We start from the raw sequence: 16,130 nt of genomic DNA on the forward strand, positions 1-16,130 counted from the left end.
TAAAGAAATATTTCTTAAGAAAGATAAAAAGTACACCAAACCATAAGGCAATAAAAGCAATTATTTGGTTATATTAGAATTTTAAATTCTGTATGAAACAAGATACTAGAAGCAAAGTAAAAGATTTACCCACTACTATTATACTTGTGACCAACTGACTTTCTACAAGGGTCTAAGGCAATTCAGTATAAAAAGAATAAACAGTCTTTTCAATAAATGGTACCAGGACAACTGGAAAGCTACATGTAGAAAAGTGAAATTGGACCCCTTCCTTAACGAAATACAAAAATGAACTTAAAGCAGATCACAGACCCTAAATATAACAGCTAAACCTATACAACTCTTAGAAGAAAATAAAGGGGGCAAATCTTTGTGGCCACGGGTTAGGCAAAGCCTTCTTAGATATCTATGGCACCAAAAATACAAGTGACAGAAGGAAAAAATAAGTAAACTGAACTTCATCAAAATTAAAAACTGTGTTCTGCAAATGATACCTCAAGAAAGTAAAAAGACAGCTTGCAGAATGAAAGTATTTGCAAATCACATTATCAAATAAAGAATTTGTATCGAGACTAAAGAACTCTTACAATTCACTAATAAAAAGATAAATAACCTAGGTAAATATCTATTGTGATATTTTGCCAAAGCAGATGTAAAAATGACCAGTAAGTACATGAAAAGTTGTGCAGTATCCATTAACCATTGGAGAATGCAAATCAAAACCACAATGAGATATCACTTCATGCTCACTAGGAGAGCAATAATCAAATAACACAATAACAAGAGGTGGCAAGGATGAAGAGAAATTAGAATCCTTACACACTGCTGCTGGGAGTGTGAAGTAGTACAGCTGCTTTGGAAAGCAGTTCGGTAGTCCTCCAAATGTTAAACACAGAGTTTATCGTCTGACTCAACAATTCCACTACTAGGTATCTACCCAAGTGAAATGAAAGCATATGTCCTGAGAATTATGCTCAAATGTTCATAGCAGCATATTCATAATGAATTCAAACTGGATACAACTCAAATGTTCACTGAATGGTGAATGGATAAATAAAATGTAGTACTTTCATGTAGAGGGATATTATTAATCAATAAAAAATATGTTACAATGTGGCTAAACCCTGAAAACATTATGCTAAGTGAAAGAAACCAGTCACAAAAGACTACATATTATACGATTCTATTTACATGAAATGTCTAGAATAGACAAACCCATAAAGATACAAATATGATTAGTGCCTGCCAGGGGCTAGGAGGGAAAAGTAAATGGGAAATGGCCACCAGTGGGTATGGAGTTTTTTTTTCTGGGTGAGGAAAATGTTCTAACATTAGATTGTAGTGACAGGTGTGTAACTTTGTGAATAAATTCAGTGGTTGAATTGCAACATATACAAGTTAAACCTCAATAAAGCTGCTTAAAAAATGGTAAAGCCAGCAACTGAGAGGAGGTTTTTATCACATATAACTGACAAAGAATTAGAATTATCACAACTTCTTGCAAATCAATAACTAATATACAAACAAAACAATGGACAAAACTTTTAAACAGCAATCTATAGTGGAGAAACCCCTAAATAACCAGTAAACATTTGAAAGGTACTCAAGTTCATTAGTAATCAGATAAATACACATTAAAATAATGTAAATAGTATTGCATATCCATTGTCAATAAGTATAAAAGTACGAAATACATGAAAAGACTTCAGTAATGTAGAAAAACGAGGGAAAACCAATCATGCTCTGTCAATCGTGTTAAACAGCAACCATAAAAAACATGCCTTAAGAGAAAATGATAAACTCTTAAGGAGTTGTAATTTCCATCCAGTATGCTTTTTTGTCGTACAGAACTCCTTACATTCAATTTTTACCAGTCATGGAAATGTTAAAGAAAAATTATGCTAAATGTTTAAAGTCATTACTCCATCCTTCCAAAAAAAGCTAATAATCATTTTGATTAATATAATCTTGAAAAGAGAAAAACATTCCAAAGAAGGGGAAATGTTTAGCTAATGATTATTTAATGGAGAAAGAGACAATGAAGCTATACAATGTGTTCTAATAACTATGGACTAAGAAGTCACACCATATGGGTTCAAATCCCAACTCTACCACTTACTGGTTGTATTTTCTTTGTGCCTGAATTAACTCATCTGTAAGTACTTACCTCAAAGAATGTTAAGTGTAAATTTCAGTATGTGCAGTGGAGTTTAGAACATTCCTGGCATATAGAAAGCAGTCAATAAATGTCAGAACTATGAAATAGTTCTAGGAATAACAAAGGGTTTTTAAACTATGTCTTTTTACATCTAAAGATGAAAGGAGATATCCAGTGTTATTTGCTATGTTAGGATATAAATTAGTAGGTGGCTAAAGGGAAGATGGGAAAGAATAATTAATATAAAAGTGTATTATTACTGATCTCCATATTTTGCTTGATTATTAAATCAGAAAAAAGTCGAAGTCAAAAAACAAAATATGTAAATATAACACCATACAAATATACAAAAAAGAACTGTGACCTTTTTTATCTTTTATGAAAATTAAGAAAAAGAATTTACCTCCATTGAAAGTAACCTCTCCAAGGCAGTCTCTTGGTACTTTTGATGCACAGCGTTTATGGCAGTTGAATTTGCAATCTAAAATAAAATATTCAGCTTATTAATTTACGTCCAAAGTTAGGCAATATCAGATATGATTAAAGACTTTCTTTAAACAGCTCACAATAGGGTTTTAGAAATGACAATGAAGATAAAGTTTTCTTCTACTAAGAACTCAGGTCTTGGCCTAAAGGTCTAGTTTCAAATTCTGAGATCTCCTCTTAACAGTTATTTTAACTCCTCAGGGCTCAGTTTAGAAGTTAAAATGTTGCTGGCAAGTCCATTTCCTTCCCCTTAACCCACATTCACCTTGCTGAATACCCCTGAAAGGTTTCTCAGGCTGATTCAACTCCTTTCCAATACATGTTAGGCCTTATTTATAATGTTTTTATTATTAGGAACCTAGTGCATATGTAGAAAAAGAGACTGAGGTCCCACAACCAGTTATTAGGAATCAGTGAGGGCTTTCCCACACAACCTTGTAAGGAAGGCTGAGCTTCTCATGTGCAAGGTCTCCCACTAATACATAATGGTTCTTTCCAGCCTGCAAGAACCTCCGAGTTGATAGCGCTGCAAATCACTGTCAGGTACAAGTGGTTCAATCTACTGTGTAACTCAGGGGCTCTTAAACTATGGTCCCCAGACCAGCAGCATTGGCATCATTTCATAACTGATGGAAAATGCAAATTTTGGTGTCCCACCCCAGAACTACTATATCGCAGCTCTGGGAGCGGGGTTGAGAAATGTGTTTTTTAATAACCTCTTTAGGTGACACTAAAATTGAAAGACATTGCTGTAAACTACCATCTAACACCACCTTTGAATTACATCTACCAGCAATAACTGGGTAAAAGTGTAATGCCAGGTCCTGACTTAAAAGAAAAAGCCCCATCAAATTAATAATTTGGTGGATAATAAAACGTGCATCACATAACATTTTTAAATAAGAGGCCTTGGAAAATGCATACATATTAATATCTTTCATATATCTTAAATAATTCATTTGTTTATCTCATAAGTTTTACAAATTGTAAGGTTCCCATTTTCCTTGTTTGCAAATAACAAGGTTTCCATTTTCCCTTTGAAAATGGAGAGCCAGATTTGTGGCCCATCTGCAGCAAGTATGGAAGTTCTAATGGCAAGCACTTTTATTTCTCTATACTCCTACTCACATTTTATTAATTTGTTTATGCTTTCTTATATTTTATATATGCTCTCAAGTTGCCTTGCAGTCTTAAATAACAAAGTAAAAAATAAACAGATGACTGAGTTGTTCTTGGAATTATATTGTTTTCTCAAATAATCCAGCATTCCTGTTTTAAAGACTAAATTATTTTTTATGGTTAGCTTTAAAAGTGAATGAAAATTGTAACTACTTTACTTTTTAAGCATTTTAATTCATATTATAAACTACAAGAATCACTGAAGTAAATTCTGATTGATTTTGACTGACAAAATAACTATAACCAATAGGATCACAAAACATTATTCTTCTAGTGCTCTAAGAAATTAATAACCCAGTGACAGTTAACTGGTTTTATTCCACAATTCATTAACCTACATATTTATTTTAGCTCCTCTACAAAATACCGTACTTTTCTGCATATGGTTTTAGAACGTTTCTGTTCTGCTGGGCAGAGCAGCACTATTTTACCACATTCAGGAAGATTATCTGTTGGCTAGAATTTATACATCTGTTATTAATGTTCTTTCCCAAAACATTCCTTAGTGGCTGCTTGCCAGAATACTTTAGTGTTGATATTTTAAAGCAGTAACATATATTAACTCATATTCAAAAGTAAGCTGTTGAAATAAAATTTCAACATGTAGTTACGCCTGCTGGATGGATTAGACACTTGACAACAAACGCACAACCTATTCTCTATCTGGTGTTCCCCAACGCGGTCCTATTTTTATGTACTGAAGTTAAATTTGTATACAATTATTTGACTTTGTATTGTAAACAGAATTCATTGTTGCAAAGACCTCAAATATAATGTTTTATTTAGATAAAACTAGTTTTTTTCAATTCCACAAACACTTCTATGTAAAAAAGTATGGTAGCAAGAACTGTTAAAATAATCACATGAAAAACAAGTACATATGATTATAGAAAGGTAACACCATATCCTATCTTAATCACTAATAATACATTTCAATTCCCTGTTTTGGTTTTCATGCTATTGTACAGCATTGCTGAGATTTAAAAAATATAAAATCATCTTTAAAAAGCATAAAAACAATACGTAACTACAGGAAAAATTATTCCATTATTCTATTAAAAACCTGGTTCATTAAAATATGTTTCTGAAATACTGTAACAGTGTTTTGGGTTAGCATGCAAATATGGGTGACCCCTATTGTAAGTGGCTTCTACTATCTTCTACCTATTTTAGGAATGACAGTTTTTGTACAGCTCTCCTAGCTACATAATTTAAAACAAAAAAAACAAAACTCTTGTAAGGTGTGGGTATATTTAATGGAAAAGAGAAAGCATTATTTTTTATCTTAGGTAGTATCTGTTTTTGGAATCAGTAAGACTTAATTAAGCTCAAATATCAGTTTACCTGCCTACCAACTCTTCTGTATTACCAAGTATTAAGCAGCCATACCTCAGATACCCAAATTCTAGTTTTTTTGTTTATATTCTATTTCTTTAGCATAGTTCCAGGTACATAGTACACATTGAAAACAAGAGTAGTTGTTAATAAATGTTTCTGGTCTGTGGGTATCTTTTTAAGTTATCAACTACAAAACCAGTATCTTTGCTTAATATTTCTAAATATAAATATTGGGTTGGCCAAAAAGTCGGTATAGTTTTTCCATAAAATAAAAGGCACGTTTTTCATTTTCACCAACAACTTTACTGATTTAGATAGTTGGAGTATGTTGGTTATCTCCCACGTGGTAATTATACCACGGTATAATTATACTGATACCACGGTAATTATACTGATTCTTCTCAATTAATGTCTCGATTGACCACTGCCAACTTCAACTGGTCCACCCGACCAAGGAGCACAGTCCAGCGGGAAACCTCCAGCATGGAACTTCACAAACGACCTCTGTCACAATCAATCAAGTCACAGCATCTTCTCCATACACTACATAAAACTTTTTTTTTTCATTTCAGTTGCAATTTTACTTTTCTTGAAATAATAAAGCACAATATGCTAAAAATGTTGCTTATTTTCTTCCATCTTCAATATTTAAAATGATTATACAAAAATTCACCAATTTTGTAAGTTTTTTCAAATGCACACTGATCTGACAGCAGTCACAATACAACCTAACAATATTGTTTCAAATTAAGTCAAAGACAACTAAGCACTACTAGAGCCATCTTATGGGAAAAAAACCAAATGAACTTTATGACGAACCCAATATTTGAAACGCACACTTGCTAACAAAAACAGTTATAAACTGTAATTAAGAAAAATATCCCATCCTACCTTTACACTGCATTCCTTGGCGAAAGAGGCCTTTCAGTAGCCGCTTGCAGTACTGACATATGGTGGGACGGGTGTAGGAGTGAACCGCAAACGTGTGCGGAACTTTGACTCTGCACATCACCATCTTCTCCATCCAGATCGGGCGGCCACTCCAAGAGGGAATTCTCTTACTTGGTTCTTGGTGAACATGTGACTGAAACATATGTAACTTCCGTAAGTCAATATTAAAGACAAAATATTAAGAGCAGGGCTTGACCACAAATGTCATTTTTTTCAAACACTACAGCCAAAAACCTAAAAATGTGGATCTTGGCAGTTTCCTTTGGAAGCTTAACTTACCAACTTTTGAATAAGAAAAGTACAAACTTTTTTTGCTATTTATGATTTTTTTTAAAAAAAGGATATTTTCATCCTCATATACGTACGTTCATTGCCTAGTTATTATTTGCCAGGCACATATGGCATTTTTCAAATGAAAAACAAAGGGCTTAAAATCAATTTATAACAGATGTTCAAATTCCTCCAAAAACCTTACCAAGGAATTAATCACAGAAAAAGTAAATAAATTCAGAAAGTGTTACTGCTGTTCATATTAAATTACTGAGCACAATGTCTGAAAATATTTCATAACAAGTTAGTTTTTCAAATTTATTTTAAAAAAGACTAAAATATGTACATAAAAACTTAAGTCTAATTAACGATGATGATACAAATAATGGCAGAGTCAAGACTAACTAAATCGACTTTACCCACAGTAATCACACTTTAAAAGTTCCTTGATATTTTAACTGTGTCCCAGTTATTCAGACTTTTCCTTTTTTTTTTTTTTTGAGCAAGTAAAACAATTAAAGAAGGCACTGATTAAAAATTTTGTACAACCTGAGGGATAAGTGTTTTTTGCAACTAGGGCTCTTTCTATATACACAAAAGAAATAATCATATTAAATTATATGTGAGTTGAATGTGGTTCGTCCCAGTCATTGCAAGTTCATTGATTACCATAGGCCAGGCCTAATACTATGTATGGGGGACACAAAAATAAATACAGTCCATGTTTGCAAGCACAAAATCCAAATACCCATCTAGCTGTAGTACAGATTTTACTGTAGCTGCATGCATCTTTACTGCTAGAACTGAGGTTCTGAGATCTTTTTTTTTAATACTTGCCTGAGGATACATTTACTGATTTCAGAGAGAGAGGAAAGGAAGGGGAGAGAGGGAAAGAGACACTGGTGTGAGGGAGACAAATAGCCTGCCTCCCATGCACGCCCAATCCGATTGACTGGTTGCCTCACGTATGCACCCCATCTGGGGAACCAAACGCACAATCTAGGTGTGTGCCTTGACCTGGTATTGAACCTGAGACTTTATGGTGCATGAGATGGAGCTGCATCCAACCAAGACACATGGGCCAGGGCTAGGTCCTGAGATCTTTCATATGCTTTTTGTAACTAGTAATGTCTGTAACCTCATAAAAGTTGAGCCATTCTACATTGATACATCAACCAACGGAAAGAAAAGAAGCCAGAAGAACAAATAGAGAAGTGTGAGAGACAAATGAAATGAGATGGGAAAAAAAATTTTTTGAAGTAGGAAGACAGAAAAGAAGAAAAAAAGAAAAGGACAGATGAATGAAGAAAAGCACTATAAAAAGAATACAAATATAGCCTCTGATGGCTAGGTTTTCAGTCATACGCAGGGAGAAATTTTCTAAAATAAATTATGAAGTAGTTAAGAAAAGTACAAACAGAATGTCAAACCCAAATGAAACTTGTATGCTCTCTGTGTCTAAGGTGTCCTGCTCTAGTGTGGCATGCCCTTCATCCATGCTGCTATGTACAGAGCATCTTCAGCAAAAGAAACATCACAGTGATTCTGCAAAGCTAACAAAGAAGCCAGTGGGAACCAGAAACAGATGTTTTAGGCCTTTGTTCATTCCTGGCTTTCTATTCTAGTGGTGACTCAACACTCTGTTTCTTGCTCCTGCTTCTACCACTTTCAGTGTGTCTCAAGTTTAAAACACACAAGATGGAAGAAGACTCATATAGCCAATCACCATCAAATATATATGATATCCCTATAAGGAAGAACGTTCCGAACAGATCCCTTCATATACCAACAGCCAGCTAGTGACTGCCTTTTTTCAGGGGTCCTGCTGGGACTGGGGTATTTGGGACATGGTACAGAACACATGTACAAGGACTGTGCCGCCACTTGGAAATTAGTTCCTCTGTACCCTTTGGTTCAGATATGAGGTTTGTCCCTTCTCATCATTACCATCTCCTGTTCCTCTGGAGTGTCCTCTTTTCCCACTCTTCCTTCCCCGATTTTCCTCCCTGAGCTCTTCTCTTATTATGCCTCCTTCCTTTTAGAGAGTGCATGCATGGACTGACATTCTGCTCTACAATTTCTACTTACTCTACAATACTCTGCATAATATAACCAATTCAAACATGCCACTCTACTTCTTATACTTCCCTATGAAATTTTCATCTTCAGGATAAAATATAAACTAATGAATTAAAACGTAATGCCTTCTTCATCTGCTCTGTCCCTGTATTGCCTAATCTACTAATATCCAACTAAGGATAACTGGCATACCAAAATCCTTGTAGGGGTCTTAAAAGAACATATGTCTATCTTACAGTCCACATTCCCAGCTGAGTTTCCTGTGTTCATGTATACAATGTGCTAACTTTGCTATTATCAATCTTTTCCCAAGCTCTTGCATATGTTTATAACTCACTATTCTTAGTTCCTTATGTGACAGGAGTCTTCTACTTTAGGGCTAAGCAATATGGAGATATGGAATTTTTTGTGAAAGAATTTCAGAAGTTTTTATTCTGCTTCCTCAGTTTACAAAATCTTGTGACTAGGGAATCAAGAAAACAGCCCAAAGGCTTGATTTTATCATTAATTTATAGAAGAACAAAGGTTTGATAGAAGCAACTAAGTAAGATTAGGTCTATGAATGGAAATCATTTTAAGTACTATCAAATGAACAAGAAAGTTGTTTCCTTCTTCTCTGATCTACTACCTTTACACTTGAGGGCAATATATAAGAAAAAGCCATTGATTTAAAAATCATCAGTTTTGAATTAAATTCTATTACTTCCTAATTTGTTCTATGACTTCCCTGAAGTCACTTGACAATTCTGAGCCTCAACTTTCTCAAGATGAACAGATGTACTGATCAACATATCTCACTGATCTCACTGAGGATCAGTGGGGCCATTCACTCACTCCTTCATTCATCACTGAGTATACCTACTAAGTACCAGGTATTGTGCTGGGGGTGTGATGGGGCACCCAAAGACATGAGCATTGCTTTCTTTAAATAGATCATAAACTTCTTGAGGACAATCTGGTATACAAGCACTATATATACCATTAGGAGCCTTCAAAAGTACTATGGTATTCAGAAAATAAAATAACTTCTAGGTAAGAGGAAAAGGTAGCTATTGATCTAGGCCTGGAAAAAACAGGTAGGGTAGAGAAGAACAGAAGTGGGAAGGGCAAGGATGTGTTCAGGGAATGCTGAATAGTACAAATGTCAATAACATAGAATATGCAGAGGTTTTCTGGTAGGGAGCTGTGTATTACGTAGTGTAATGAGAAGATCCAGATGTAACATGTAACGTGAAGTAAAGTATGGAGATCAGAAGTTGGGATACTGGTTAAGAGGTAATGCAGTGAGGTCCAAGTGATAATGTGATCCCAAAGTATACAAAATGCAGCTCATCACTATTGGTGAGCCCTGTCTCCATAACACATTTTAAACTTCTTTACTGTAGGAATCTTACTATTCTTTAGTATAAAACTAATGTTCTAAAATGATGTCACATACACTGTCCAACATAAGGAATAACTAGTGCGGTGCTATTCCATTACCTTAGAATACATACCTCTTCGGTGGGAAGAGCCACATACTCAGCTTGCAGGGGTCTTGGGACTGAGAGACCAGGTCCCGGCAGAGACACATTTGACAGACGCCTCTTTCTTACTCCACTGCAGTTATTTGGAATCTTGAAGGCACATCGTTTATGATAATTTAATCCACAGCCTAAATGTATTTTAAAAGATTAAATAATGAAGTAAATTAAAAAAAACATTTTTACTTATATGTTACAGAAAAAAACAGGTGCCTCTTTTATTTATTTTCTCTGGCAGCAATAGTTACCCTAATGAAGAACCCAGATGACAGGCTAAACTAAATCTAACAAATTCAAGAACAGGAAATGTGTAAGGTTTATTTGGAAAGGTTAAATTAGAGTGGTAGTTCTCGAATTGTGGTCCCCAAGTATGGCGTCACCTGAAAATTTGTTAGAAATGTAAATTACTTGGCTCTACTTTAGACCTACTAAATCAGAAACTCTGGGGACAGGGCCTACCAAAGGTGTTTTAACAAGTCCTCAAGGTGATTCTGATGCACGGTAAAGTAAGAGAACTACCAGCTTAAAGCACTTCAACAAAGTATGGTCTGTGTACCAAATCCTTCCCATGACCTGTGTAAATTATATGAAATTCAAATTTCAGTGTTCATAAAGAATTGTATTAGAATATAGCATGCTCATTTTCTTCCACACTATAATAGCAGAGTTAAGTACTATCGAAAAACCATATATGGCCAGCAAAACTTAAAATATTTACTCTGGCTCTTTACAAAAAAATTATGTTGACCCTTCCACTCTGAGTTTATTTTTTTCTTTTTTCTTTAAATCCTCACTCGAGGATACACTACTGAGTTGAGAGAGAGGAAGAGAGAAATCTCAATGTGAGACACACTGATCAGTTGCCTCCCATATGCGCCTGGATCAGGGATTGAACCCGCAACCTTTTGGGGTACAAGACAACACTCCAACCAAATGAGCTACCTGGCCAGGGCACCTTAGTGTCTCTTAAACAGATATCTGCACCTCATCCTATTCCCTAGCAATTCTAATTTAGAACAACTTTGTTGTTGCATGTGAAAGACTAATATTTCCCTTAAGAAAAAGGAAATTATTTCTTGAGCCACAGTGTAACAACAAGTATTTTACCCATATTATCTCATTTAACCATTTACTCTCCATGACACCAGAGAAGTAAAGTAGATATTTTACAGGTAGAGAAATGATCCTCAGAGAGGATTAGTAAGTTGCCCAAGAATATGACCAAGAAGGTGACAGAGGAAGGACCAGAGTCTAGACCTCTTCGATTCTAAACCTGGCTTACTTCCTAGTCACCAACTAGTGATCTTATTCTTTCACTGATGATAAGAGAATGCAAATGTGAAGTCCTCTTTCAAATGACACAAAATTTAGAACACATACCTTCACATTTCAGTCCCTGACGTACCAGTCCCCAGAGCATCTCACCACAATAGTCACAGAAAGTAGGAGCTTTGTAAGAATGTACATAGAGCGTATGTGGACGAATCTGGAAATCTTCTACTGTGGCCAAAGCTTTTTGAAAAGAAAAATATTAAAATAAACCTTTTTATATTTGTAATTACTATGAGCTCAGGAACACTGATCATGATAATTTTTTCTCTGAAATTTTCATCTGATCATAAAAATGAAGTTATTTTCGGCATTTAACATTGAGGTTTTTAAACTCTATCTTAGAAAGTTTATTAGCTTCAATTAATTCCAGCTCCAAAGGCAAGTCTGTAGGTAGATATTTTGACCTCCAAAAGCATTTTTTCATAGTGGTAAGACTGGACTGCAAATAGCTGTTAGGTCTATTTTAGCCAATTAGAAGGCTTAAGTAAGTAAATAAGTAAATAAATAAATAGAATTGTGAAACCTGACCTCAGTTTATAGCAGTGTTCCTGTGAGAAAGGTACTCAGTCCTAACTTAAGCTCTCAGGGTGTGCTCTCAGTCTGTTCTCCATAGTCCTAGTGGTTAAGAAAGAGTCTCCTCTCCCCTCTGTAAGCACCTGACCAGTAGACACATCTCCCAGTAGACATCATCTCACCTACTCCACAAGTCATTAGTACCCACAGTGGCCTGATGAAGGGTCTGTAACAAAGAAGGAATGGATATGAGCGTGACCTCTGGGGAGGATAGAGAGTGATGCCCCTCCAAAGTGAAGAGGAAGATAAGGACTGAGAAGTACATAGATGTTTGGGGCTGTGGTACAGCAGACGAGTGATCGATGTAGGTGCTAGATCAATGGGAAGGATCAGGGACTCATAAGGAAAAGTGATGGTCAGAGAGGATCTCAAGAACAGGCTACAAAAATGAGTTCAAAAGAGGTAAAACTCTTGGTAGGACCCTAGACTCTTGGCTGCCTTTCCTCTCTTTTCTTCCCTTCCTTCTCCTCCATCTCTTCTTTCCCTCCCTTCTTCTTGCTCTTTTACTCTCTCCCTCTCTAAGTCCTTGCCAAAAAAGGAATTTTGTGAATCTACTATATGCATTCTTTGTTCCTTTACAACCCTCGCTAACAATCCTGTCCACCTATTATTGGATGCCATCTGAAATATCAGGAGCTAAGGAACAATGAATGGCAAGAATGAGCGAGAGAGGGAAAGAAGAGGGGAGAGAAAATGTCCACTGAGCACAACGAGAAGCATGACTTAAGTTGTGGAAACAACCAGCACTGTAGTTGCCTCTTCCACATCTTCATTACTTCTCTCTCTTAGTTTTCTGATTTTCTTTTCTGAACCCCCAGTTCTCTTCTTTCATACTCTTTATAAAATGGAGAAAGGAGAACAGAATTTTAGTGTACTTATTTTATTTCTTTGATTCCATTCCTCTTCCGGTTCAACTGATATTTCCCTTAGCTTAGTAACACTCAAATAAGTTAATTCAGGGCTTATTTTCCTATGTTCTCATCTGTGATATAATTTTTCTCAAAGTAAAAATCACATGATAACCATCACTACAGATGAAGTCAGCAACTATAGTACAAAGTATAACTGAATTTAGCACTTAGTACAAAAATAAGGCTTGTTGAAAAAAAAGGCAACGAAATTTAAAAAAACTATTTACTTACCTGAAAGAACAACTTCTACTAGGTCTCCTTCATGTATTTCATCTGCTGAGGTAATCAGCTGCAAAATATTTTCTGAGTTCATGTCATGGCGAAAGAGGAGAATTTTGTCATACATGCCAAAGAATCCACACTCTGGAAACTGCAGGAAAATAGTCTTATATCAGTATAACTATAGCCTTCTACTTTTATAAGTAAAATGTCTCAATCTCATGAAAGAATTTTAAATGTAGTTTTTAGCTTAATATTGTCTACTTGCTAACAATTTCACTAATTTTTTGCTAACAATTTTACTAAAAGATCGATCATATACTCTATTTCAAGCATCCTGGTTAATTTTCAAGTTCAAAATAGAAAAGCAAACTTAGATATAACCATTGATTATCTTAAAATACATGTCTCTTAGAAATATAGGATTTCTTTATTCAGTTACAGATGGAGAATATTAGTTTAACTTACTGCTACTCTATCTTACACAGCCTGAAAGGAAAGCAGTTTTTCCTCTCCTCTAGAACTGAGTTTCCTGCATGGTGAGCTATTAGCCATGTGCAGTTACTTAAATTTAAGTTAATTAAAATTAAATTAAATCACAAGTTGAGTTCCTCAGTCACACTAGCTACATTACATGTGCTCAATAGCCACATTAGCTACTGGCTACCTGTAGGGTAAGTGGGAGCAGTCTGGCTTACTCACCCAGTTGTCTGGGTAACTAAGGGGAAGCAGTGTTCCCACAGCCTTAGAGGGGCCTGATAAGTAGTGTTCTCGTAGCCTTGAAAACTGGGTCCAATAAACTGTTCCCATAACACAAACTGGGCTCGAATATGCAGAATTATGTTATGAAATGTTCTGGTTCGTTCGCCGACTTTGTTCCCCTCTAGGACTTAAACAAGTAAGGACTTTGCACTAGTTAGACTACACGCAAGGGGATGGGTGCCATGATGGGTGCCATGCTGGGAAGCAAGGCCCATGACATGTACCACACAGAGGCATGCAGAAGGACACGCAGCTTGCAGCGTACGTGGCTCACCCACCCATGAATAAAGTTACGCCAGACATCCCAATGGCTCCATGAATATTATTCCGACTGTGTGAATACCATGGACCTGCTGGGCCTTGAATGGCTGCCAACACAGTACCATTTTGAACAGTGCAGATAGAGAACACTTCTGTCAACACAGTAAAATGAATAATGGGGGTAGGTCAACAATTTCCAAACCACAGTCACAAAAGTTCCAACAATCCAGTATTTTTGCTAAATGCACTGATAGCCTCCAGCATTTATCTAATATTTTCTTTAATCTAGTCATTATAATTACAAATACATAATTCATTATGGTATCTTAAGAAACAACAACAAAAACCTCTGGCCAGAGTAGCAGACTCGAAGACCTGTTCACATTTGCCCTAAGTATATTATCTCAGTGCATCTATATCTTGTGACTACAGTGCTGAGACACTTTAGGGATCAGCATTCCAAGGACTAAAATATGAAGGTACATGTTCTAAAATTGTTTACAGTTAATAAAAATCATTTAAGAGAAAATTTTAAGTAGTTTTATAAAATAATGTTTAAATTTTAAATCCATTTTTAAAAGAGACCATCTGCCTTGGGAAATGCTGATCTAGATATTTCAAGTTTACTTAATCTTAGAATTTTATACTCTTATTCTGGCTCCTCATAGAATATCCTTTAGTAAGTTATATAGTATGTCACTGGCCTGAACTGAATGGCCTGATATGGACCACTCACACTAAACTATAACTGCAGTTAGTGCAAGGATGCTGCTGAAGATTGGCTCACCTGTTTGATATGACAGTCCTTGTGAGGGAACCATATAAGAATTTCTCTGGACGTTTTATAAATATGGAACATTTGATCAGATACCTAATCATTTGTTACTTGTTTACTTTGCCCACAGCAAAGCAAAGCCGAATCTGTGGCCCACTTCTAGCATCAGGCTAGGCAGGGATCTCATGGCATATGTTATAGGTACAGATACCAATCTTGCCTTGTCTTAGTTTCTGACCTTAATTTTCCCATTAAAAATTCTGTCTGTGTCTCCAAAAAGGTGTCAATTTTTGGAATAAGTTAAAATTTTTTAAAAAAAGAGATTTTATTTATTTATTTTTAGAGAGAAAGGAAGGGAAGGAGAAAGGGGGGGGAGAAAAAAACATCATGTGGTGGTTGCCTCTCGCGGTGCCCCTACTGGGGACCTGGCCTGAACCCAGGCATGTATTCTGACTAGGAATCGCAGGCCTGGCACTCAATCCACTGAGCCATACCAGCCAGAGCTAAATAAGTTAAATTTTAAAAATTGAAAACAATGACTTTTATTAGAAACTAAAGAGTTATTATTTGTATTTTTTAAATCCTGGGTAAATGGTAGAAAATACAGAAATATTTAGAAATAATATAGAATGTTTATAGTACCAATTATTCTTTCAATTATTTGTTACCATTAATATTTATAAAATTTCACTGCTCTGGCTGGTGTGGCTTAGTGGATTGAGCATTGGCCAGAAGACCAAAGGGTCACAGGTTCAATTCCCAGTCAGGGCACATGCCTGGATTCTGAGACACGTCGGCCCTCCACTAGGGGGGCGTGCGAGAGGCCAACCACACAATGTTTCTCTTCCTCTTTCTCCTTCACCTTCCCCTCTCTCTAAAAGTAAATGAATAAAGATACTTTAAAAAATATTATAAAATGTCATGATATGCTTTAAAATATATCTAACACTAAGAATTTTCAAAGGAAAAGATAAGATGGGAAAATTGAATCTAAAACTTTATTAAAAATTTTAAAGATTTTATTTACTGAGGGATACAAAGGAAAGAAATATCAATGTGTGTTTGCCTTGTGAGCACCCCCAATTGGGACCTGGCCTGCAACCCAGGCATGTGCCCTGACTGGGAATTCAACTGGTGACCTTTTGGTTCGCAGGCCAGCTCTCAATCTACAGAGCCACACCAGCCAGGGCTATTAAATTTTTTTTATTATTAATTCTACAACATCCCATGGGGTATAAAGCATACCCATAACTTGGTTATAACAACGTCAAGGATTATTAAGAAAAGATTCCACATTCCATCCTCATAAAAAT

General features: G+C 35.7%; 1 protein-coding gene across 1 annotated transcript in view; it reads right to left on the reverse strand.

The window, feature by feature from the left end:
* PRKD3 (protein kinase D3) overlaps nt 1–16,130 on the reverse strand; it is a 64,059-nt gene that overhangs the window by 25,697 nt on the left and 22,232 nt on the right. The window contains exons 3-7 of the mRNA XM_028515253.2: nt 13,032–13,170; nt 11,365–11,496; nt 9,958–10,115; nt 6,053–6,245; nt 2,562–2,639 (exon numbers count right to left, since the gene is read on the reverse strand). Of these exons, the coding sequence (XP_028371054.1) occupies nt 2,562–2,639; nt 6,053–6,245; nt 9,958–10,115; nt 11,365–11,496; nt 13,032–13,170 (700 nt within the window). The remainder of the gene's footprint in view (nt 1–2,561; nt 2,640–6,052; nt 6,246–9,957; nt 10,116–11,364; nt 11,497–13,031; nt 13,171–16,130) is intronic.

The sequence above is a fragment of the Phyllostomus discolor genome, chromosome 6 (assembly GCF_004126475.2).
Source record: "Phyllostomus discolor isolate MPI-MPIP mPhyDis1 chromosome 6, mPhyDis1.pri.v3, whole genome shotgun sequence".
NCBI lineage: Eukaryota > Metazoa > Chordata > Mammalia > Chiroptera > Phyllostomidae > Phyllostomus > Phyllostomus discolor.